Below are 26103 nucleotides of genomic sequence, written 5' to 3'. Positions count from 1 at the left end.
ATCTATATTTCTGTTTCACTTCATGCACTCATGTAAAATGAAACTTGGAGGTGAATCAGAGCCCTCCTAACATGAAATTATGTGATATATCCATGTGAATTTGATAGATTTCAGTGTCTGACACATTCAGACCACTGCCACTAGTCTCATAGTTAAGGATCTCTTTATAGAGCTATCTTTAACAGAACTTTAACTTTTAGGAAACCATAATTAAATGGCAAACCCAAAACACTGATTGCTTTTTTGAAGATACTTTCTATGACCTTGTTTGATTAGCAACTCTGTTGTCTGGGAATGTAATTGAATTGTCTCATTTTTTTTCTCATGTTAGGCCCAGAATGAATTTACTTATGCTCACGGTGTGTACTAAGCCAGGTGTGATTACTGGTTATTAATATAAAAGTATCCCTAGTTACTGTAAGCTGGTGCTGCTTTTATTTTATTTTTCTTTAGTAAGAATGAGTGTTAGCTTGAATTTGACTCTTTCCAGAAAATATTGTAAGCAGAAGTAAAAACTTTTCATACACTATTGGAATGTAACTTTAGTAGTGTAGCAAGAAGTTTGTTATGCTATGAAAGGCAATTGAATTTCTTATTATTACACGTCACACTTTTTGAGGCATAGTTAGCCACACTTAAAACAGAGGGCTCTGTACATTTAGAAAGCAGTATTTCTAGTATTTCTACTTCTGTGCTTCTGGTTTTTATTATTTTTTTCTTAGGATATTAAGTTCCCACGTGTTTTTCATTGTAATGTTCATATATACATAGTTATTAATTATGAGGGAAAAAAATCAATGCTGCTCCTATAAAGGGACTGCTCTTTTTACATGTATGTATTTACAGTTTAGAATGTTAGTGAAATATATTAATCACTGGAAAATAATGCCTTGTAGATTTACATATACCTTGAACTACAGATGACATTAACTGTTCCTAAATCCCACTTCAGTGCATGTATACCCTAGAAAGGGTTATTTTAGCAAATGTTGGTAATATGATAGTAATGAAAAGGGAGGGCTTATCGTTGCTAATTTCTTTGATTGCAGGAACTGTGGTGGTATTCCAAAGAGCCTGCCTTCTCTGTGGGTGCATCATGTAACTGTTTGTATTCTTGGTATTCGATTTGATTGCGTTTTGATTTTAAATCTGATAAATGGGATGACAGTTTAGGCTGTCTGAATTGCAAACCAACTTATTTTAGTTTCTGTTCATGGCATTATTAGATCTCACCATTACTAGTAAAATGCTTGAGAATGCATTTAGGCCCACCCGACAGAGTACATGTGGGTGATGTGGAGTTCAGTTCACTGCAAAAATGTTCTGTGGTGTATCCTGTGTAAGGGATTTTACCACAATAAAAGGATGATAAAGCTGAAAAAAATGAATCTGTGACAGTTCCTTCTGGTTTACCTTGTGTAATAGGAAGTTGGTCTTTCTGGGAGTATTGGTGAAACTAGTTTGTCAAGGCTCTTCAGTGTCATCTGAAAATGTGTAGGTGAAGTGGCATGACCTCAGTCTCAAATTCTAAAATATTTTGTCATGGAGCAATGCAAGATGAACATATGTGCAAGGAGTTTATTCAGCCTGCACCACAGCAGACAGGTTAATACGTAAAAATAGCTACATAAGTGTTTTGTGGCCGAATAATTCTGCTGAGGTTAGAAACTGAACAAAAGTAGATCAGCACAGTTTGATTCAGCAGCTTGGTGGTTTACCATTTCTGCTTTTTGAAGTCACAGTCAGTGATGTTGTCATTATCTGGCCCTTTTATTGTGTTGATAATCTGAAAATGTGTATTAATATCAAGTGTGAGAATGTGATTATGCAAAACAATGGTCAGTCTATGGTAGTGTCTACCTGTGTGGATAGAGGGGAAGTAGCAAATAGATTTCTGAGATGTGGCAGTGAACACTAAAATAATGAGCCATTTTCCTCACTTCTTCACCCTCTTTATGCAACCCTGAGCACCCATATATATATTCAGATAAAGCAGGCTTAAGATGTTTGTATTTCTTCGTTCTTGTGTCCGCCCCTTTTTAGGAGTAGGAGGTTATCTTCTACCTGATCAGTTCAGTGATACTATTTAGAGCCTTTACAATGTAGAGATCAACAGCTGTCCCTTGAATGGCATGAGGTTGAGAATAAGATGTTAGATTTTCACGGATTTTGTTTTTAGGTCTCAATAAATTTCATTTTGAGGAAGGTAGTACTGACTTCGTGCATTTTACAGGTTTTCTTAAATATACCGTGAATGCTGTGCTGGTAGTATGTGTGAAACGCCCTAATTGATAGTTTTTGTCGTTGCTGCTCTTTGTTAAAGAATGGAGAGTCTTCCCACTGAGGATGCTACATCACTACGGTATTGTGAGGGAAGGTAGTTAATGTGTTCCAGGAGTGATAAACATCCAGGCATCTTTATTTGTAAACATTAACATATTTCAGAACTTCTTTGGCCTTGACTCGCTGAGCAGAGTTAAATCTAAATGCTAAGTATGAAAAATTAATGTTTAAACCTGTGAAATTAACATTAGGAATGCATGTGCTACGATTTAGAGGACTGGTAGTCATGGAATCGCCACTGTTTGGGATTAGAGCTCAGTGTATTTGCTGTGACCTTGTGCCATCTCTGCCAACAGAGCTGGCAAACTCCTTGAAGGAGTTTATCCAAGTGGAGGTTTATAACCTTCTGTTTTACGTGGAGTAGAAGGGATGACAAAATACATAGCCAAACATTCTAAGTACATAGTATAGTTTTTCTGTGAGTGCCTCTAAATTTTTAGCCAAATTAACTGTTTTAAACTGTTTTGTATTTCTAAGATGCATTATCAAATTGACTGTGAGATTGAAAACAAGCATGCTATAATTTTGTTGAAGACAGAGAGCAATGAGGAAAAAAGGTGATTGGGGGAATGTCTCAGAAAGCACTTTTACTTTAAAAAAAATAAGGGGTTTCATAAAACTGGAAGATGCCTCAGTTATTTGCACATCAACCCCTTTATGTGAGGGTCCCCAGGCATGATAGGAATCATTATGCCGTAATTCCAAGCAGTCTGAGCTTGATGGGAGCTTGACTCCAGGCATTTGTGGAAGTTCATAATTCTTTAATATTATGTACATAGCACACACAATTTTAATGTAGCAAAAATTTTGGTCTCGAAACTATATAAATACACTGTGTAGAGGAGATTTACATGATGAGCTGCCTGTACTTAGACATTCATATATATATGTGCCTATGTATTTCTGTGCGTGTACATAAACTCTCACAGACATTTGCAAAAGCCATATAAGTAATTGTCATCCATTAGGAATATTTCAAGTTTACTTTAAATTCTATTGAAAGATATCTTGATAAGCAGTTGAAGTTGTATTTTGCGTTCATAAAAACACTCAGAAGTGGTTTTTTTGTATGTTTCAATGTAAAGCATTTTAGATGTCAAAGAAGCACTGGTGAAGGCCACATCTCAAACACTGTGTTCAATTTTGGGTACCTCACTACAGGAAGGACATTGAGTTGCTGGAGCATGTCCAGAAAAGGGCAGCAAACTGATGGATAGTCTAGGGAACAAGTCTTGCGAGGAGTGGAGGGGGAACTGGAGTTGTTTAGTCTGGAGAAGACGAGGCTGAGGGGAGGAGTTTAATGTTTTCTGCAACTACCTAAAAGGAAGTTGTAGGGAGGTGGGGGTCAGTCTCTTCTCCCTAGTGTCAGGTGATAGAATGAGGGGAGATGGCCTCAAATTGTGCCAGGGGAGGTTTAGATTGCCCAGGGAGGTGGCAGAGTTACTCCCCTGGAGGTCTTCAAGAAATGTGTGGACATGCCAATGTGGGACGTAGTTTAATGGCCATGGTGATCTTAATTTGATTGTTGGACTCAAAGGACTTGTCCAACCGAAACAATTGTATGATTCTATAAAGCAGAAGTAGTGGCTGAAACTTGAGCTTTTATAGAACTGATGGAATGTTTTGAGTGGAGTGAAACAAGCCCAGAATATTTTGTTAGGCCTTGTTGAAACTGGTAATGGTCTGAGGTATGCCTTCATGCAGTCATTTGCACACCATTAGCTGTTACATACGGAAAGCAGCCTTTACTTACAAGAACAATTGGCGTGTGGTGTTACACTCTACTTCAATAGACACCTCATAAAGAAGCAGGTCTGACCCTTGCATTTCTTCCCAGTAATTACACTATTCCAGTAGGAAGGTGAGAAAAGTGGCAGCTTGTTGCGAGCTGGTTAAACCTATGCTCAGTGTACAAGCTAAATGCACACCAGGAACATTCGTTGCATAAGCTTTGTAAGCCTTTCTAAGTGATACATCTCCTGGTGGAGCAGTCCCAGCACATTATGAAGCTCCTTTCCTCTGGAGTTCCTCATCTGCTCTCTTCTGTTCAGCTTATATCTCTCAGACCAAGTATGATGATATCATCTTCTTGTCTCCTGGTGGCTGAGGTCAGAGCCTTAAGTGCTGCATATTTAAATTTTGAAGTACATGATTGAGTTAGTTGAAAGAAACTAGACATATGTGGAGCCAAGGGTTTAAAGAATAAAATGTAATTGAGACAATAGAAAAATAACAGCCATAACCAGCTGTGACCTTGTGTGAGCAGAGTAAATATTAAAGTCTATTTTGTGTTTAATTTAAATACTTGCATATCCAGAGACTAACTCTTTTCTGTGTGTTTTCATACAGATGAGACCTTGGTCTTTGCGTGCAATTGTACTGATATAACTAGTCCTTAATGTTATTTAGGAACAAGCTATATTTATATAATCAAGGTTGCATCTGGTGTTGCTGTAACTGCAATTTCTGAAGACAAGATTTATATTTTTTGGAGTGGGAGTACTGAGAAGAAGGTCCAGTGATGTGTCACATCTAAAGCCAAGGATTAATTTTTGGAGTACAGGAATGTTCTTATTTATGCATTTTGGATAATAACTAATTTTGTGTTCTTGAAGCACTGGCAAAACTTAACAATTTCCATAACTTTTTCCATTTATTTGAGACGGGCTTTATAAAAGGTGGGTTTTTTTTATCAAATACGATATTTTTTTTTCCCCTGAGCCTCAAAATATGAACAGGATACTCTCTTTTATCTAAACAATAATGATACCATTGGGATGTACTTAGATAATTTCCTTTGGAACAAAATACAAAGTTTCTAACACTGACAATTGGAGGAAAATGTAGTGAAACAACAGAGAATCTCTTGTGGAGTGAGTGTAATCATATCAGATGTTTGGATACAAACCAGCTGTTTTATGTGAAATCACAAACTGCTTTTAGAATCCTTAAATACCCTTATGTCACTCAGCTGCTGCTTCTGTCAATACCTGAACAAATACAAACAGTTAGAATTTTGTAAATTTGAAGAGAATATATGACATAAAACTTCCCCTTGGTGAGTTTATTACTTTTAAAAACAAAACATGTAACTGCCTCCTTCACAAGTATGTAATGAAAATGAGGAGCAATTGAGTGACTTATCATGTGTATATAGTTAACTCTGAGCTGAGTATAAGGCTCTGTCATTTGCTTGCTTTTTGTATTTGAAGTTTATAAATGTTAATTGTACCACAGTGCTGTTGAAATACTTAGGGTGCAAGTAGATAATCCCAGTAGCTTGCATTCTGTATTAATGGCAAAAGATAGCTTCTACAGGTGTATATGTGTCTGTGGGAGATGAAGCAATATAGTGGTATGCAGGTATTTGTGTCAATCTCTGCAAGGTCATGCCATATTTTCTTTGCAGATAAATCCTGTAAAATTATGACTATATGAATTAATATAGATCCCATTTTCTTAATCTGCTATGTATTGAGTCCTTGTCTGCAATCAAACTTTGACAATTTATGAGACCTGAAGATCTGCCAAAATATTGTTCTTGATTTATAGCTATTGAAGCAGATTTTCCTTTTGGGGAAAAAAAAGGCAGACAAAACCTGCTAGTTGTCATGCAGCTCAGGCGTTTGGCTGATCTGTCACATACTTTCATAGGACTAACAAGATGTTTTACGTTTGAGATATTGAGACTTCCTCACACAGAACATTTTTCAGCCACAGAGTGTATGAGCCAAGCTGTAAGAAAGTGTACAATATCTTTTGCTCTAACTGCTGTTAGTAGTTCTTGCTACTTTAATAAATACATTTATTTTCCTGACCTTGAAAAGGTGGCTATTAATATCTTGGTTTATTGTCTCAGCATCTGAATAAGGCTGTTTAATACTTGGGTAGAACTGAAACTGAAATCCTCATCTTTAAGGCAACAAATTGCAGACTTACCCACTTTGCTGTACTGTGCTTCAGGAGAAATTGATAAAATGACTTGTTACCCATGCTAACCTATGCATGACTGTTTGCTTCAACTAACAGCTATGCAAGGAAAGTGTTGTTTGGAAGTTTTGTCCAGCAGGAAATGCTAACTTATCAAACCTAGGCTGCCATCCAAAATCAGAACAGCGAGTGGTATTTTCCACAAAATAGAAAGTAATTGATTCAGAAATGTTGTTATTACTGTTAAAATGTATTACTGTGATGGCACTCTTCCTGTTGCACCCAGAATTCCCAGAGTCAGTGGTCGTAGCTGGACTTTATTTCTTATTTTGCATCCAAAGGCATATGACTTCCATATTTAATCACAATTTGGATACAACGGGAAATACAAAGTTTCATTTATAGAATGCTTCAAGTTTGGAGGCTGGAATACTGCTTTCCAAGGGAGGCATGAGCAACCCACTTGCAGTCTTAAGTGTATGGTTGTCCAGCATTTACTTCTCTACATGGTCACCATGCACACCTTGAATTGGCAATGAGTATGAATTTTGTTGCAGATAATGGTACAATGTGTAGTATTCAGTCCTGGAACCATACTGGAATATAGAAGATCAAAACCTGGTGGTTTTCTCTTGCAGTGCCTCAGTCTGCAATATAGATGCCTGCAGGGACTACAAAAGGAGAGACTGTATGTAGGCGGTGGATGGGATTAAACATTAAGTTTAGAAGTACCTTGTGACATTTGTTTATATGTAGTGGTTTTGGAAAAATATAATTTGCTAGCTTTTTTTTTTTTTATGGGATACATGGCAATAGGTCAACACTGCCTTGGAGGCTGAAGAAATACTTTGATTTGGTCTTGTGTCTTTTGTATGATACCAGAAGCGTAAGATTTTGTGGTGTAACACTGATATATTGCTTAGGTTCCCAGTAACTCATTTTTCTCAAGCATAAAAATTATTAACAATCTCATTCCAATAAATAGGCTTTTGGGCTGCTTTTAAAGGCAATGAATATTTTAAAACTGAGAGCTCCATTTTCCAGTTCTTCATGTATAGAAATTTTGATGCAGACATCAGAGAGCCTGCATGTACTGAATTATGACATGATGTATTGTAGTCAATTCTCTTTATAGGCCTTATGAAACTTGAATTTTGTCTACTAGACAGGGAGAGGCAGTTTACAGACAGCACAGGGACAAGAAGAAATTGTTGTGAAAGTTTTATTGTGTTCTGTAGCTACCATAATTTTCTTTCTAATAATTGTCAGGAGTGACTGCCAGATAGACAAAATATACCTATGGTAGGAGAAAAATCTTAAATGAGGATAAGGAAATATACCTTAAAAATGGCAAACTTGTTGTTTCAGATGTCATTCTGTTGCTGGATATTGTCAGTTTGTTCTTAAATTAGTATCACTGATCCTTTCTAAAGTCCTATATATTATAATTTTACATTTCTTCTTTCTGTTCTCCTGTAAGCAGTAGGTCAATTAAATTGAGGTACCCTGAAATTATCTTCCGTGTAGACTAAAAGGGACAGCAAGCCAGGCTCATTATGTATTTGCAGAACCCTCCAGTTGTAGGTAGTGACAGTGATGAAATGTCAAGTTTCCCCTCTGTTTGTAGGGTGTGTTTGTGAGAATATGTTCCACCAAGTGTGGAACATTACAGCTTCAGTCTTTCCATGAATTATCCTGTCTGCTTCCTTTTCGTTACCCTCACAGTATGTAAGTTTTCCTTCCTCTTCTAAAGTTATTTCCTGTCCTTTTTCTGTAGCACTGTCATTTATTATTGACCTAACACCCACTTTGTCTTTTTGTGGTACTGCTGGTACTTTTTGAGTAGCCAGCTGCACAGAGGAGCCATTATTTAGCTTAGAGAGCAAACTCCATGTTACATAAAGCTGGAGTACAACTTTTGTAGTTCCTTCTTGGCATTGCTGTGCAGAGTGAGAAGCCTGGAGTAAACATCAAAGTGTTGCATCCCTCTTCTTGAAAAAAGGCACTGAATAGAGAATATGGGCAGTGACTTTTTTAATTATTATTAAGAAAAAATTGGAGGTAAATTTCATGGACTCAAATGTAATTTTATAATTTAGCCTTTAATAGCTTGAAATGTTCAGAATTCTGAAAGTTCACTCCTGAAGAGAAGGTGGTGTGGGTGTGCCTTAATCTTCCTTTAATCAAAAACCTTCAGCTGATTCAGTCTTAGGAGTGTCAGGATTGTTACTGGATATGAGGTAGTTCCTGTTTTACTATCATTAGGGAAGTCAAGGAGTAGTCCTAGTGCTATAAGACAAGTGAAAAAGTCAGATGTTTTTTATTTTTCCATATTCTTTCACTTGATGAATGTAAGAGGAGCACACATGTAGCGTGAGGCAAAGGAGGTCGGGGAACATATCTGCTGGTGGCATAGTGTCCCACCTCTACATGCTTAGCATCTCTGCCTGCGTTACATATCTTGGGAGTCTCTTTTGTCCAGTACAGCCAGTTGGCTCACAGGCTAGAAGCAGGAAGTGTGAGGTGCTTTATAGCAAATATGTTAGAGGTGAGCTTAGAAATTAAGGGTGTATGGGCAGGATGCAGAAGAGTAAGCCTCATATGCAGATCATGGCAGTTAACAGAATTGCGAAAGCATTTTGTTTTAATAATTCTGTCTTGTATAATTGGCTAAAGAAGAACTGAAATGGATGAGTGGACACAATTCCTTGCCTTTGTGATGCTGTAATGTTAGGAAGGCTGCAGAGCTGCTGAAGAGAACAGCCATGTGTGGCACAGGGGTATGTTTGTCAAAGACACTCTTTTCTGCTCATGTTGACAGGAAGAGCAGTCAGGGTTCCAAATTACAGGGCTTTTCTGTTTGTGGTTTTGTTTTTTTTTGTAAGGTGGGTCTCTCATAGCTCCTGGTAGCTAACTTTAAAATAGCTGTGAAAGGAAATGTTTTGGAAGCATTTTTAAAAACATGCTTTTGAACTGCTAAACCATTAGTGTTGCTGTCCTGTGGTTCTTTGTGAAGTATCGTATCACCACTGAAGAACAAAATGTTACAGAAGAATGTGTAGAGTATCGAATTTTCAGACATGAGAACCACTAACCAAAAATGTCAGTTTGTGTTTTTGGCAAAAATAAATTCTTCAGAAAGATGAAACCGCTTCTGAGTGATGGTAAAATATGGGACTTTGATACCCACTGGAGGACAGTATTTAATATGAGTGCTTAAACACCTTTACGAAGGCTTATTTTAAGAAATCCCAAAATTGAAAGGTCTGAACCATTCTAACTGCTGGCTTTGTTTGTTTGCAGAAATTTTTAAGGGTTTCTGTCCCTGGAAATTGGAGTTAAAACAGATTAAATTTGGAATTTTGTGATTGACTAAAGCAATCCAAGGCCATGTTGCTGCCAGAATCCATGAGCCCATCATTCCGTAGTGCCTTCTGATCTGAAGAAAACTTCCCCCTCCCCGATCAGTAAAGCTGTGTGGCAGCATGGTTGCTAGCTGACAAAAGAAGGGAGGATTGTACAATCTGAGATAAGTGTGTTTGAACTGTTGCTTTGAGCATAGTGTATTATGGCCTGCATTGTTTTAGATCACTTGATAGCAGGCTAAAGTATGTATGCTGAAACTGAATGTGACTGGATGGGGACTACATGTGGTTTTCATGGGGTTTCAGAATGAGGAAGGGACTATGCATAAAAAGACATAGAAATCCTGCAGACCCAGGCTGAGTCTATAGTAAACTCAGTGAGTCACTTTCTTTAAGCTCTTGAGAGTTTTCAAGAAGATGTTTGATTGAAAAGTACTCTTGCTGAAATTTGAAATGAAATAACTTTTCTGGAGCGTACAGTGAGTACATTCAGAACAATGATGTCTGTAAAACTTTGATGTGTTGCCTACTGGAGTGAATTTGCTTTGTTTGTGTCTGTTTCCTTAGTCTTTAACTCTGTGTTCTTTTGGGCTTGTTCTAGATGATGCCTGGATTTACAGAACTTGTTAGTCAGTGTATCCAGCTGTTTAAGTTTGTATGATGTAATTGTAGAGAATCAGGCTGTTTGTTTTCTAAACTGTTCACAAGTTTTCAGGTGAGACTTTGCTGCTCAGTAAAACATGGCTTGGTATGAATAGCAAATGAGGTTACCAAATAGGAGGAGTCGATGTACTATCATTGTTCTATACTGCAGCTGAATTTTTAACCTCTGAAAGATAGAATCATGGAATGGTCTAGGTTGTAAGGGACCTCAAGAATCATCCAGCTTCAACACCCTCCCCCCCCCACCCTCCCCCCCACTGTAGGCAAGGACACCTCCCACTAAAGCAGGTTGCTCAAGGCCTCATCCAACCTGGCCTTGAACCCCTCCAGGGAGGGAGCATCCACAACCTCCCTGGGCAACCTGTGCCAGTGTCTCACCACCCTCACTGTAAAGAACTTTCTCCTAACATCTAGTCTAAATCTCCCCTTTTCCAGTTTAAACCCATTACCCCTCATCCTGTCATTACAAGACCTTGTCAATAGGCCCTCCCCAGCCTTTCTGTAAGACCCATCAGATACTGGAAGGCCACTATAAGATCTCCTCGAATCCTTCTCTTCCCCAGACTGAAGAGCCCCAACTCTAGTAGCCTGTCCTCATAGCAGAGGTGCTCCAGCCCTCTGTTCATCTTCATGGCTCTCCTCTGGATTCGCTCCAACAGTTCCATGTCCCTCTTGTGTTGGGGACTCAGAACTGCACACAGTATACCAGATGGAGTCTGACAAGAGCAGAGTAAAGGGGGAGAATCACTTCCCTTGCTCTGCTGGCCATGCTTCTCTTGATGCAGTCCAGGACACAGTTGCTGTCTGGGCTGCATGTGCACACTGTTGGCTCATGTTGAGCTTTTCATCAACACAGACTCCCAAGTCCTTTTCCTCAGGGCTGCTCTCCAGCTGTTTGAAACCCAACCTGTATCTGTGCCTGGGATTGTGCCGACCCAGGTGCAGGACCTTACACTTGGCCTTGTTGAATGTCATGAGCTTGGTCCTGGGCCCACCTCTCCAGCCTGCCCAGGTCCCTCTGGATAGCATCACTGCCCTCTGGCAAGTCAACTGTGCCACACAGCTTGGTGTCTTACTTACTTACTGAGGGTGCACTGAATTCCTCTGTCCATATCACTGACAAGGATGTTAAACAGCACTGGTCCCAGCGCTGACCCCTGAGGGATGCCACTTGTCACTGGTCTCCAGGTGGACATTATGCTATTGATCACCACTCTCTGCATGTGACTGTTCAGCCAATTCTTTATCCAGTGAGTGCTCCATCCGTCAAGTCTATGTTTTTCCAGTTTGGTGACCAGGATGTCATGTGGGACAGAGTCAGATGCCTTACTCAGGTCCAGGTAGATGACATCAGTTGTCCTTCCCTTGTCCACTGTTGCTGTGACTTCATCATAAAAAGCCACCGAATTTGTCAGGCATATATTCAGATATTTATGGTTATATGTCCTTGACTTTATTGATCCCTATATTATCTGCTGTTATAGCAAGTAGGTCTTTTCAAAAGAAAATAATTTATTGAAGTAGTTGTTTTTTATGTCCTGATTAATTTGTGTATGCTGTTGTGATAATAATTGCTTCACAAATAAGTGATAAGAACTGATTTTGTTTATCTAATTATGAATTTGTGCAGAATAATTACTTGGATTTCTGAAAATTATTTTAAAACTCCAAGACAGCAAGTAAAATTTCTAGCAAGACTGTATTATTTAAAATTAAAAGTCTTAACTTGATAGAATCTTTGAAACTAGAATTTTTATCACCCTCTGTTCAAAATGAAACAAACTCCCCACCTGTGTTTTTTTTAACTAAAGGAAACTATGGGTCCTAACCACTATTAAAATGTCTAACCTCTTTTCCTAAGATTAAGAGTAAACAAACTTCTGTCATAGTATTTGAGGGCTTCATCAGGAGTAAAGTAGATTAAAACTGGACAGTTGTAGCTGTCAGTGCCCCCAGCTGTCAGCTTCTCCACTCTATCAGATGTTAGAATTTCAAGGCTTATCAAATCATAGAATCAGTCATGGTAGGAGGAGACCACAAGGATCATCTACTTCCAACCGCCCTGCCATGGGCAGTGACATGCTGCCCTAGATCAGGCTGGCCACAGTCTCATTCAGCCTGGCTTTAAACACCTCCAGGGATGGAGCCTCAACCACCTCCCTGAGCAATCCATTCAAGAGTCTCATCACTCGCATGCTGAAGAACTTCCTCCTCACTTCCATTTTGTATCTACCCATCTCCAGCTTTGCTCCGTTCTCCCTAGTCCTGTCACTCCCTGATAACCTAAAGAGTGATTCCCCAGCTTTTTTGTAGGCCCCCTTCAGGTACTGGAAGGCCACAATAAGGGCACCTCGGAGCCTCCTCTTCTCCAGACTGAGCAGCCCCAACTCTTTCAGTCTGTCCTCATAGCAGAGATGCTCCAGCCCTCTGATCATCCTCATGGCCCTTCTCTGGTCAGGCTCCAGAACTGGATGCAGTACTCCAGGTGGGGTCTCACCAGAATGGAGTAGAGAGGGAGAATCACCTCCCTCAACCTGCTGGCCACACTTCTGATGCAGCCCAGGATCTGGTTGGCCCTCTGGGCTGCAAGTGCACACAGCTGACTCATGTTGAATTTCTGATCCACCAGCATCCTGAAGTCCCTCTCCTCAGGGCTGCTCTCCAGCCAGTCACTGTCCAGCGTGTATTTGTGCTTGGGATTGCCTCGACCCAGCTGCAGGACCTTGCACTTGGTCTTGTTGAACCTCATGAAGTTGGCTTGTGCCCACCTCTCCAGCCTGTCCAGGTCCCTCTGGATGGCTTCCCTTCCCATTGCATTTAAGTAGCTATGCCAGTCTGCAAATTTTCATGACTGAGGTGTAGTGTCAGGCATCAGAGTTTTCAAATGTTCTCATTTTTTATGTGGTTATGACCATCAGAGGAATGGGGCAGACAGGTGGAAAAGGAACAGCTTTGGTTTTAATCTATTGCTGTTAAGTCTGCAAGAGATGCCCGCTCTACAATGGTATGGAGAGATACAACTAACTGTAATTAGACAATTGGCAGAATTGGAGGATTTAAATTTTCATCAGAAAGGCTATGTGAGGAAAATCAGCCAGGCTTTTAAAATTTTATTTGAAAATGTTTACAATACTACAAAACCAATGTTTCCATGTATTGTAAAAGAACATTTTGGTATGTAATTCATGAGAGTATTATCCATGGTTACTTGATGTTCTACAAAATAGGAACTCTGAGGAAAGCCTTCTGGAACCCTCATTACAGGAAGGACATGGACCTGATGGAGGGGGTACAGAGGAGGGCCGCAAAAATGATCAAAGAGTTGGAGCACCTCTGCTACGAGGACAGCTGAGAGAGCTGGGGTTGTTCGGTCTGGAGAGGAGGAGGCTCTGCGGGGACCTAATAGCAGCCTTCCAGTACCTGAAGGGGGCCTACAGGAAGGATGGAGAGAAACTCTTTACAAGGGCCTGCAGTGACAGGACAAGGGGCAATGGGTTCAAGCTTGAGAAAAGGAGATTTAGATTGGATGTTAGGAACAAGTTCTTTACTATGAAGGTGGTGGAGCACTGGAACAGGTTGCCCAGGGAGGTGGTTGAGGCCCATTCCCTGGAGACATTCAGGGTGAGGCTAGATGGGGCCCTGGGTGACCTGGTCTAGTGGGAATGTCTCTGCTGACTGCAGGGGGGCCAGACTAGATGACCTCTAGAGGACCCCTCTGGCTCGGACCATTCTATGATATTTGCATTGCTACCTGTATTACTTTCTTGTAGAGGTAGTGGCAATTTATATATCTGTATTTTTTTTTCCATATTTCAAAAAAATAAAATACTTTATTTAAAAAAAAAAAAGCTCCTTTGACTCAGAAAATTTCCTTGTATTTGAAGTAATTTGATTCCAAAGCAACTAGCATCTACTTTGTGTTAGTAAACTGAACCACTGTTTCTTAACTTTTGCAGTTATAAAATAGCATTATATTGATCCAGGCATTATTTGTATCACAATGCATTTGCTTTGGCCTTTGTGTAGCTTATGTATTGATTTCTCTGCATCTTAATGTTAGTCCTCATAGTCACACTGAATAGTGGAATTAAAAAAAAAAGAAATAATCTAAATTATTTAAAACTGACACTTTCGTAATGTTTCTTCTATCCAGCTATAATCCTTGGATTATCATGGAGCCCTGTTTTACTGGTTTTAAGCATGTGCAGCAGAACTATGAAGTCACTCTTGAACTCGCAAGTCAGGAGACTCAAAAAGCTAAAAATGGACAAAATTCTAGGACGGGATCTTACGGTGTCAGTATTAGAGTCCAAGGAATTGATGGGCATCCTTACATAGTACTAAACAATACAGAAGGACATTTGTCAGAAAATTCTGCTTCTGGAAAAGAACAGCAGGTAATTCCTCAGACTGTAAGCAAGCCAGACACAGTCTCCAATCCTGCCTCTAAGTTGGAGGACAAAAACAGTGAACACGCAAAGTTTTCTGGAACACAGCACATACAACCCTGTATGCTTAAAAGCCTAAAGATAACCAGTCTGGATGAAAAGGAAAACGGGATATCAGATTTTAAAGATGAAACAATGAAATCCTCCAATCTATTGAACTTTCAAAGACATCCTGAACTTTTACAGCCTTATGATCCTGCAAAAAATAGCTTGAACTTGGATAATTACCAGTCTTCTGTGTGCAGTACGTCTATATCTGCTGCAGATGTAAAAACTGAAGCAAAGCCTTGGATTTCCTCATCTAAAGTAGTGCCTCTGCAGAAAACCAATACACACCTTGCAGAGCCAGCCAAAGCAAATTCAAAAAAGGTACATGTGAACAGGTCAGTAGAAGATCAAAATAAGCAGCTGCTGGATTGTCACAGTAGCATGATCTGCCCCAATGAAGTGTGTGTTTCAGAATCATTTCCATCTGCAAGAGCATCCCCATGTGTTAGTCCCACTGCTTGTCTGGAGACAAGAAAACCCAGACCAGATGTACTTCCTTTCCGCAGACAAGATTCATCTGGGCCATTATTGGATGACTCAAGAAGATCCTCTTCCTCATCGGCTACTCCCACTTCTGCAAATTCCTTGTACAGATTTTTACTTGATGATCAGGAGTATGCCATCTATGCAGACAACGTTAATCGTCATGAAAACAGAAGATATATCCCATTTTTGCCTGGAACTGGTCGTGATATTGACACTGGTTCACTTCCAGGAGTAGATCAGCTGATTGAAAAGTTTGATAAGAAAGTTGATCCTCACAGGAGAGGTAGGTCAGGAAAAAGAAATAGAATTCATCCAGATGATCGTAAAAGATCAAGAAGTGTTGATAGTGCCCTGTCATTGAGGCTTGATGTCAATTCAGATTGCTTAGGCGATTTCAGTAAAGGCTTGGGTAAGTCAACTGAGCACTTGCTGAGACCATCTAAAGTTTGCCTTCACAAGCAGTTATCTAAAGAACAAAGGTCACCCTCTAAAGAGATGAAGATTTCTGCTCGAAGTATTGGAAAACTGCCATTGCCTGATAAAGACACTCAGAACAGCAATTTCAGTTCTTTGCAATATCATAAACAAAATGGAGCTGATAGTGAGAGCTCAATATTTAGGTCATCTACGCTCCCAGGACAGAATAAGAGAGAGGAAGCTAGAACAGTAACTTCTACGTTGTTGCTGCCAAATCGAATCACAATTCCACCTGACTCGGGAGCCAAGGTTATTTCTGTAAAAACATTTTCATCTGCCCATAATGTACAGGTAATTTTGAATTTACTTTTATAGTTGTGTTTTGCACTGAAGCATACTAAAACTTCTATATTGTTAAAAGCAGATTTTTCTGCTCTTTATTGTGACAATTTCCCATCTCACAATACTTCCAAATTGGATAGCAGAATTGTTCTGGAGAAATGCAGATACAAAAATTATTCCTTTAGTAGCAGGTATAGAAAACACAGCTTGTGAAACAGCTTGTATGTGTGAAGGAAGATGGCGAGGCCAAGGAGGATTATTGTAAATGATGTTATGATGATTTTTAAGCATAAATACACAATAATAGGATGTTAAAATATATGTAACTCCATGTAAAATAGTTTCTTCCTTCCTTGTGGAATATACTTTCTTCTTGCAGTAAGCCAAAACTCCAGTGGATTGTTATGAACTTTAGGTCCACACTACACAAATGTTTTTGTAATAGAACAGAATGGAGAGCTTCAGCTGTACATGTTGTATTTTCCATCCCTAATAGGATTCTATTTTTTTGACCTTTTATCTTGTAATTTTAGGCAACTCCTGATCTCTTAAAAGGCCAGCAAGATCTTGCACAGCAAACAAATGAAGAGACTGCTAAACAGATACTTTACAATTACCTCAAGGAAGGGTTAGTAAACGCCCTTTTGGAGAGGAGAGCGTGTGTTTTCAAAGTTTATTTTTCTATTGCATTTTAAAAAGTGAAACTAAAATCAAAGCTTTTGCTAAGTGAAGGGTCTGTTTCATAATTCTGTATCTCAGCTGTGTCTTTTAAGGCATAAGATCTTGAAATACCCAGGCAATCAGGACATACATAAGGTATTGTGCAGAATTTAATTAAATATAGTTGAAATTTGTGAATCAGAATATGGTTTCTCTTTTAAATACTTCTGAATTTAAAATTCATATGGTATGGAGGTTCATGAAAAATTCAGACCTCATGTGAGTTAATGCTTATAGACTTTTTTCTAAACAAAAGAAGTGTTGCCTCTTAATATTTAGCAGAAGCTCTCTTGTTACTCTGTGTTTAATCCTTCATCCACCTATAACTTTTTTTACTTGTTATTTTGCAATGATTACTTATTAAAAGATGAAGGAAGAGCAGATGAATTAAAATACACATGATGTATTTAGATGTCTTTGCATTCCTGATGTAGCAGCTTCTGGAAGTTGTTGAAGTATTTTTCTTCTGGTGTTATTGTCAGAACTTGCAAAACCTAGCACTAATTACTTCTAATTTCTGTGTGTTTGAATAATATCTATGCAGAATACTTGTCTCTACACAGCCACTGTTGTGTAGAAGAGAGTTGCAGTTAAAGAGTTCAGTGATTCTATTTTTAAAAGAAAAAAATTGAAAATATTTGGAATAGAATTTTTTAGTACTATCCATTTAAAAGGATTTAATGAAATCCTAGTTAAGATAAATTCAGTGAGTCAATGAGAAATAATTTTTTTTAATGGCGATGATTTTCAGTAGTTCAAACACTCTGAATTTGTTTTGATGCTAACAAAATAGTACCTTTGATCATATTTTTTGCTTCCTTGTGCTGTCTGTGTCTTAGAAGCGCTGATAATGACGATGCAACAAAGAGGAAAGTCAACTTGGTTTTTGAGAAAATTCAGACGTTAAAGTCAAGAGCTGCTGGAAAGACGCAGGTAAACTTCTATTAAGTTTTGGATTGTTTCATAGTGGTATAGTTTTAAGAGGGCTTTAAAAATTTTAATCCTCTCACTGACTTCAGTTAGACTACTCTTGTAATGCCTCAGTAGCATAACTGAATCTTAATCAAGTACTGAGGTGACTTACAGGAAATCTATTTGACAACTAAAAGGTAATTTGGAGGAGTCTATTGTGAAAGCTTTTGCATTTTTCTTCTGTGTTTTAGGAGAGACATGCAAGCTTAACATGCTCATAAAAACATTGTTGGATGGAAGGGAAAATCTGACACTCATAGTTTTAAAAAATAGTTGCAGAGCTTCTTCTCATTATAATGATATCTAAGTGGAGAGAGTGTTTGAATTTCTAATTTAGAAAAGCAGTAATCCAGGATATTGTTTAAAATCTGTATTACAATAATAGCATTTTTGCAGTCTGCTTACTGAAAAGTTTTTGTTTCCTGCTATATATTGACCTGTTTTTTCAGCTGAAAAGTGAAGTGAAGAACTACTCAGTTGCAGTAATGGCATAAGAAAGATTAAATGCTTACTTTTGATGTTTATTTTATCCTGGGCTCTAATTAGTCAAAATGAAAATATTAAAAAAACAGTGTCTGAAAATCTGTCTTGACAAATTAATGTGAATCTTTTTGATGCCCATTTTGTGTACCTCCAGATATTTCAGTCAAATTTAGCCCCAGCTACTTATGATTTAATTAATATGTTGCCTAATTATTTTTTTCTTTAGGTTTGTAATTTTTTTTTGTTATTGGCAAAATGCCTTGATCAATTATAAAGAAGTTTTATGAAAGTGAAATTATGGTTCCTTTGGAAATACTAGCTTGGTTTGACCTATATGAAAGTCCCTGGTTACTTTAGGCAGTTGATGTTGCACTTCATTAGCTTTACTTTTAGGTTTAGATTTTAAAGAACAGTTGTCAAAGAACATCCTGGCTTTGTGGGAATAAACAAATGTACTTAATTGTAGACTTCGGATTCCTCGTCTGAAGTAAAAGCATTGACGGAACAGAAAGCAGAACTTGAAAGGAAAGTGGAAGAATTAGAGAAAAAACTGGATCTAGAAATTCGGGTACGGCACTTTGTTGTTACATAGCTTTTGACTCTTTCAGATACACCTTTCTAAGTAAGTCATGTCTGATCTTCCAGGTGAATCTTTTTTGCTTCATGTTCTTTTAAATCCAGATATACCTGTGCTTTTACAGAAGAGTTTTTATTTCAAATGTAGTTGTAGCTTAGTTACTCTTTCTAAGAAACCTCCTTCTTTGTGACAGTTGGGAGCAGAGAATAAAAACATTAAGTGTGAGCACATGTATAATTTCTTCAGTATCTGCAGAGGTAAATGTTGACTGTGACGAAACATGCGTGGAGTGAGAGATATAGGTACTCCTGTTAGCTTCTGTATTAATTGCAACATTATTTTTGCAGTGCTGAATTCAAAGTAATTAACTACACCCATGCTCTGAAGACATGGGAATAGTCTGGCTTCCAATTTGCATTCTGAGTCTGTGAGAAGAATCAATATACTTGAAACTGACTAGCTAGTACTGAGGATACATACCTAATAAAAAATAAACAGGAGTGCTTTGTGTGTTTTAATAAATATTACAAGACTTTAATATTCAGAAATTAATAAGCACTGCTGTAAGTGAAAAATATAAAAATCTCTAAATTGCTTCTTTCATTTAATGAAACAGAGCTTTTAATTTACTTAAGCTTAGTCTCTCATCTTGCTTCACTTCTGGTGTACAAAATTCAGAATCAGCAGAATTCCAAAGAAGACAGAGATGCTACACAAGCAAGCCTGAAAGAACTTCAGTTGCAACTTGATGAAAGTATACGTGAAAAAGAAGCTTTAAAAAAACAGCTGGATGAAAATGAGAAGGAACTCAGGCAAAACCTAGAGGAGTGAGTTAGTTCTAGAAACTTTTTCTTCAACCCTCTTGATTAAAATTACCATTGTTATTTGAATATGTTAATAGAATCAGAGTGATATTTGTTACTGTGGGAAATATTTCTACTATTTAAAAGAAACATATTTTCAGAACATCCAGAAGAAAGCTTGCTGAATTGATAGTCTTCCTTTTAGTGTAAGTTGCTTTTTATATTTCATTGTTATAATATGTAGTTCAAGTGTTTATAATATGGAAGCACTGGAATACTTTAGCCAAGGATACTGTACTAGGCTTGGAAATAAATACAACCTTCCGCTTAAATACCCGCTTAAAAATTCTCATTTTTATCCTTTGACATTTCATTTTTCTGTCTCATTTTAACCCATTGCCTTGTGAGCAACACAGCAATAAACACTTGTGATTTTTGTAGTGCTCAGATTGGTATTTGTACAGATTATAAAAATTCTGTCTGATTTTTCCTGATCAGGCTTTTTCAAGTAAAGATGGAGCAGGAGCAGCACCAAACTGAGATCAGAGATCTTCAAGACCAACTGTCTGAGATGCATGATGAACTGGATAATGCAAAACATGCTGATGAAGGGGAGAAAGAGGTTCTGCTTGAGGTTAGTTACAAATTACTGGAAGAATTGCATAAAAGTAGGAGCGAAAATACAGATAGAAGAAATACATATCTTAATTTTTCCCATTCTATCAATCCAAAACAATGTACCATTCTTAGGTGACTGAAGAAGGCATATTATAGTAACTGCATTAACAGCAAAAGGAATAAAAAGTGTAAGTACGACCATTTTATAGAGTAGAAAAACTAAGAACTTAATGGTTGAGGACCAGATAATTGTCTGTGTCAGTTTTAACCATTAGGATTTTGGGTCAGAACAGGGAAGATCTGTGTAAAGAAAGTATAAATATTATCAAGGTGAGATAAAAAGCAGTCACCAAAGCAGTCTATAACTGTTCACTCTGTTGATAGTACTGAAAACCATTACCTATGGAGACTGACTTTAATATGAATAGAGGAGGGAAGAAAGACTCAAAAGCACATCTTATCTAATGTTGGTGTAAAGGAGATAGTGATCACTGTTTATATTTTGTATGAGGGCAGAGTAAGAAACAAACAACATAGCTGCAGAGATTTAAAGTAAACATTGTAAAATATTTTCTGTCAATATGAATAATTAAGCAGTGGACTGTGCCTGTCTGGGACAGTAGCAGAATCCATTTCATTGTAGACTTAAGGACAGAGTAGGAATGGTTTAAATGTACTGAGCCTGCTTCAGAGAAGAGGAAGTTTACATTATTGTTGAAAGTGTAATTATTCTCATCTCGAGAAATATCAAAGTGGGTTTTTTTTTTTAAGCTCTCTGGTTATATGTTAATTTATTCTTCAGATTTACTGACTACCCGATTCCTTTTCTTCAATTTAGAGAGGAAATGACTTCCAGGTGAATGGAGTGGGAGAAGGAAAGGTGTAAAGGCATGGACTCTGTTGGGGAGTGCATGTTTTCTGTTCAATGCTTGCAGAAGCAACTTTCCTTATTCTTTTCAGCAGAAAAGGCAACAAGGGATTACCACTGAGTTCACTTCTCTTGCAGTGTGGGAGAACTGGTTGGGTTTTTCGTGTGTTCTTATCTACCCCTTTGCCACAGAAGATAGGACAGAGGGAGATGTACCAAGGTTCCAACTTTAGTTGACTGTTGCTTTCTTTACAGACAACATAATGCACACCATCAAAATATTTTCATAGTTTTGCAGCATCAAATATGTTGACCCATTATACAAAAAGATCAGCTATATGTTAAATTTCTAATAGTATTAGGCTTAAGCAAATTTGTAGTTTACTATGAAAGCCATAAACAAATGTGTTGATCATCCAAAACGAAGTTGACCTTGGGGACCTTAAACTTACATGCCTTTTTTTCTCTGAAACACAAAGAGCACATCCACTGTTGCTGTTTGTCATGCAGCTGTGTTTAATTTTGTTCTTTAGGAGCTGATGCAAATGAAGCAGGATCTGCAGGAAATATTAATAGCAAAAGATCAGCAAGAAGAGATTTTGAGAAAAAGAGAGAGAGAACTTACAGCTTTAAAAGGAGCACTAAAAGAAGAAGTATCTAGCCATGACTTGGAGATGGATAAACTGAAAGAGCAACATGATAAAGAATTGCTCAATCTACAGAAGAGCCTGGAGGAAGCAACAGAGGTGATATAAGTGATTACAATTAATCCCTTGGGGAAAAAAATCATACTTCTTACAGATGTTGTACACTAAATGATTTCAGGTATTCCTATTTTGTTAGTAAAATAAATATTCAGGCCAGGAGATTCTTAGCTACTGAGAATAAGTTTTATTTCTTACAGTTACATAATACTTCAGTTGTTTATTACAGCTGAAGACGTGGCCTATTTTTCAAGTAGTTATTTACTATTGCTTCGTTGCAACCTTGGGGAGAAAATAGATGGGAATATAGTAGATAGGACTATTTGTCTTGGGTTAAATGGAATCACTGAAATCTTCAGAATGTCTTGAGAAATGTCTGCGTGCTTTGCCAGTGATGCTGTTGAAATTACAGGTTTTGAGCTTCTAGTAGTTTTCTCCCATTTCTTTGCAGCCCATCTTCAGCTCTGTGTCCTGTTCCCTGGTTACATTGTCGCACATGTTCCCTTCAGCTACTTACTACTGGTTTTCCTTTTGTTTTATTTTGTGTCCTTTTAATTTGTTGAGCTTATTTGTTTACTGAATGGTCAAGTGAGTGTCTGCACAAGGGAAACAGCAGGGACTGGGTGTCTGGAAACAGAAACAGAACTGAAGGAATTGCCTCTTATAACATCAGGAAGCCTTTATGAAGAGGAGAATAGAAACAGTTTTCAGATGGGTGGATCTGTTGCTGTTTACTAATAGATGCTCTCTCTGAAACTGTCTTTGCAGAGACAGCAGCTAGGAAGTTTTCAAAAGATTTTTGTTGTTTTCAAAGGGGCAGTTCTTGTAAAATTTTGACTGTCTTTTTTACAATGCCAGTTATTTGTGTCATTCCTGTATCCCATTCCCTCAATTTATGTCAAATATTTGAGGAAAATTTTAACAAGTAAACTATACTTGACCAGTCTAAATAAAAATTGGAGGCAAAGTTTTATGGTTAGAAATGGCCATGGTAATTTACGTCTTTTACCTACACCTCACTGGTGTTAGGGGAATTGCAGTTATCCTGCTGTTTGTGGCTGAAAATATAATGTAGAACTGAATGAGAATAAAACTTGAGAGAATTTTCTCGATATTTTAATGGTTTATGAACAAAACAGAAGCATATATGAAAGATGCTGGATTGATATTGTATGACTGAATTCTGATAGAGACTATTATTTTAAAGGATGGTGGTTAAATGTGAAATTTTCTTCAGTGCTTAGAGAAGTCAGTAGTTGCTGACCTGTTTATTCAGCCCAGGGCTTCTATTTGAGATTGTTTGACTTTGCCTAAATGTGTTGTTTATCTTGTTTATCTTCATTTACATCATCATGAAGTTATTTGAGTCATCCAAGGTGCTGGAACTGAACTTTTTTTTTTTCTCTGAGAGAAAAGTAGAACATTTAAATTATCTTTTTTTTTTAATTATTATACAGTAATTGTAGTGACAGCTTAACCTTAGTGAACCATCTTTCAAAGTTACTGCATGGTAATTTACTGTGTTTCAATTATGGGACTGTAATTACAACTGACAAGAAATGAAAGAGTACTCTGTTTGGTGTAACAATAACACAGTCTGGGAAAGGGCTCTGTGCCTGGGTTGCTGTGGCTTAGAGATAGTTATAAATAGCATTTATTTACTTGCATGACATAGTTATCTAATAGTGAATTTAATAAGATGTTCAAAGGTAAAATTTAATTAATGTTGCTCTAAGCACCGGTTCTGCTCTTCCAGTTTCCAGTGATTTTTGGTGTTATTTGAAGAGAAACTTTTATCATGCTTAATTGGAACTTGGTGGTTTGGTTTTTGTTTTTGGTTGTGTTGTTTTGATTTTTTTAATGTTTCTAGTACTAGTGCCCTATGGTTGCAGTCTGAGATAAGGTGTTGAGTTTTATATACTATCTATCAGGAAAGTATAAGCAGTCTCTGCAGGGAGTTAGATGGGTGATCTTACATCTGATGTTAATTATTTGTGTTACAGTTAATCTGGAATACCAAATAGTCTGTGTGAAAATAACGTTTTATTCAACTGAAGCTCTTGAATTATATTTATTTTTTAATGTTATTACAAGGTGGAAAGATTTATATTGGGTAGTAGGATACAAGGGATTTACAGCAAAGATTAGTGGAAAGGACCATTTAGTTGTATTTAGTAAGGTAAATAGTGGTTTATAATACAGGTGATGTGGGTATTAGTATTTGACAGATCAGGGTATATTAGTGTCTGTATATACAAGGATTTTAGTTCTGATGTTGCTTCTGTATCATTTAAGTAGGTACAGTTAATAAAAAAAATTTTGCTGAGAGAAAAGAAGTAATGTTTGTGCTGGTGTTGACAGAATTTTCAGCTGCTGGAGATGCTCAAGGTTATCTGATAGGAACATAGGGCAGGGTTATTTGACATGTGTGATTTTATTCTCATGGTCAGTGATGTGGTAGGTTCAGGAGCAGTGTTTTTTGTAAATAGAGGTTTTTATGTAAAGCCACAGATATTAAGACACTGATTGGCGCTGATTTTCTTTGCTACAATTTACCTTTTTAACTAATTTTTGTGTTACATATTTTGCCTTGATGTGGCTGTGGTTGTTCTTAACTTCATTGCTTTGTTTATTAAGATTGAGACTAGATTATTTCATTTTAACAACAATAAGTTTTACTCTTACCTAACATATCTATGTGGGGTAATAGTTGCCTTTAATAATAAATGCTAAAAAGAATGTCTTTCTAATTAGAAATTGTTTTCTCCATAACAGCAAGTGTTAGAGCAGGAATGAATATAATTTCTTTCTAGTTTTAATGTAGCACAAAAAGTTACATGATTTAATCTGATCCTGTTAGACATCTAACTAAAGTGGAATCTTTGAGTTATAATAAATAACTCTATGAAAGTATTATCTTGATAGCGGTGAAAGAAACAAGTTCTATGATAGGAATTACTTGGGTGAAAGTACATCATTATGCCCTTGTATGTGTATATCCATAATTCATCTGAACCTGTATCCTGAATGCTGTGTCTGAGCCCAGTTTGTTGACCTCAAATAAGATACCCAAGAATGGGAAAATATTTAAGAAGATGAGCCAGGGTTTTGAAAGCCACTGGTGGATTTTTTTTTTCCTCTGCTTGCCTGAGGCAGTCTTTTCCATTTTAAAATAAGACTTTGTTTCAATGATAGAAGCTGGTTGATAACTGATCTAAACTGTATAGAGAGACAGCAAATAGTGGAGTGACTGGTCCAATGTTCCTTCCTTCTGTTTCATTTTCTGCCCCTTAAAAGCCTGGTACATATTTAATTCATTTCTGTTGTGATTCTACAAACACAGATGGAGTGAGAGAAAGAGAGGGGGAATGTGCAGACAGAAGAGTGATGGTGGAAGAAAGGCTGCAGGCACTTCTCAAAACAGGCATAGTTATTTGGAAAACACATATTAGAACTGGAATATGTGGAAGATGGATTTGATTTGTATTGCTGTGTCTATGCATTGGAAAGAAGTTCTGGGATCAGGCTCAGCCAGCATGGGTTTAGGAAGGGCAGGTCCTGTCTCACCAACCTGATCTCCTTCAGGTTACCCACCTGGTGAATGTGGGGAAGGCTGTGGATGTAGTCTACTTGGACTTCAGCAAAGCCTTTGACACTGTCTGCCACAAGAAGCTCCTAGCCAAGCTGGCAGCTCATGGTTTGGACAGATTCACTCTGTGCTGGATCAAGAACTGGCTGGATGGCAGAGCCCAGAGAGTGGTGGTGAATGGTGCCACATCCAGTTGGCAGACAGTCGCTAGTGGTGTTCCCCAAGGATCAGTGCTGGGCCCAGTCCTGTTCAATATCTTTATTGATGACCTGGACGAGGGGATTGAGTCCAGCATCAGTAAGTTTACAGATGACACCAAGCTAGGAGCAGGTGTTGATCTGTTGGAAGGTAGGAGAGCCCTGCAGAGGGACCTGGACAGGCTGGATGGGTGGGCAGAGGCCAATGGGATGAGATTTAACAAGGCCAAGTGCAGGATTCTGCACTTTGGCCACAACAACCCCAAGCAGTGCTACAGGCTGGGGACTGAGTGGCTGGAGAGCAGCCAGGAGGAAAGGGACCTGGGGGTACTGATAGATAGTAGGCTAAAGATGTGCCAGCAGTGTGCCCAGGTGGCCAAGAGAGCCAATGGCGTCCTGGCCTGCGTCACGAACAGTGTGGCCAGCAGGACAAGGGAGGTTATTCTTCCCCTGTACTCAGCACTGGTCAAGCCACACCTTGAGTACTGTGTCCAGTTCTGGGCCCCTCAATTGAAGAGAGATGTTGAGGT

The 26103-nt window shown here is 38.0% G+C and overlaps 1 protein-coding gene across 4 annotated transcripts in view; it reads left to right on the top strand.

The window, feature by feature from the left end:
• CGNL1 (cingulin like 1) overlaps positions 1 to 26103 on the top strand; it is a 56814-nt gene that overhangs the window by 2005 nt on the left and 28706 nt on the right. For 3 of the 4 annotated variants that reach the window (XM_064157530.1, XM_064157532.1, XM_064157529.1), the window contains 7 exons: positions 14455 to 16051; positions 16576 to 16670; positions 17602 to 17695; positions 18684 to 18785; positions 19473 to 19621; positions 20096 to 20231; positions 21617 to 21829. In XM_064157530.1, coding sequence (XP_064013600.1) covers positions 14474 to 16051; positions 16576 to 16670; positions 17602 to 17695; positions 18684 to 18785; positions 19473 to 19621; positions 20096 to 20231; positions 21617 to 21829 — 2367 coding nt within the window. In that variant the 5' untranslated portion in view covers positions 14455 to 14473. The remainder of the gene's footprint in view (positions 1 to 14454; positions 16052 to 16575; positions 16671 to 17601; positions 17696 to 18683; positions 18786 to 19472; positions 19622 to 20095; positions 20232 to 21616; positions 21830 to 26103) is intronic. The other variant, XM_064157531.1, reaches the window with a different exon arrangement.

The sequence above is a fragment of the Pogoniulus pusillus genome, chromosome 17 (genome assembly GCF_015220805.1).
Source record: "Pogoniulus pusillus isolate bPogPus1 chromosome 17, bPogPus1.pri, whole genome shotgun sequence".
Classification (NCBI taxonomy): domain Eukaryota; kingdom Metazoa; phylum Chordata; class Aves; order Piciformes; family Lybiidae; genus Pogoniulus; species Pogoniulus pusillus.
Note: the sequence above shows the minus strand (reverse complement) of the source record. Positions and strands in the feature narration are given on the sequence as shown.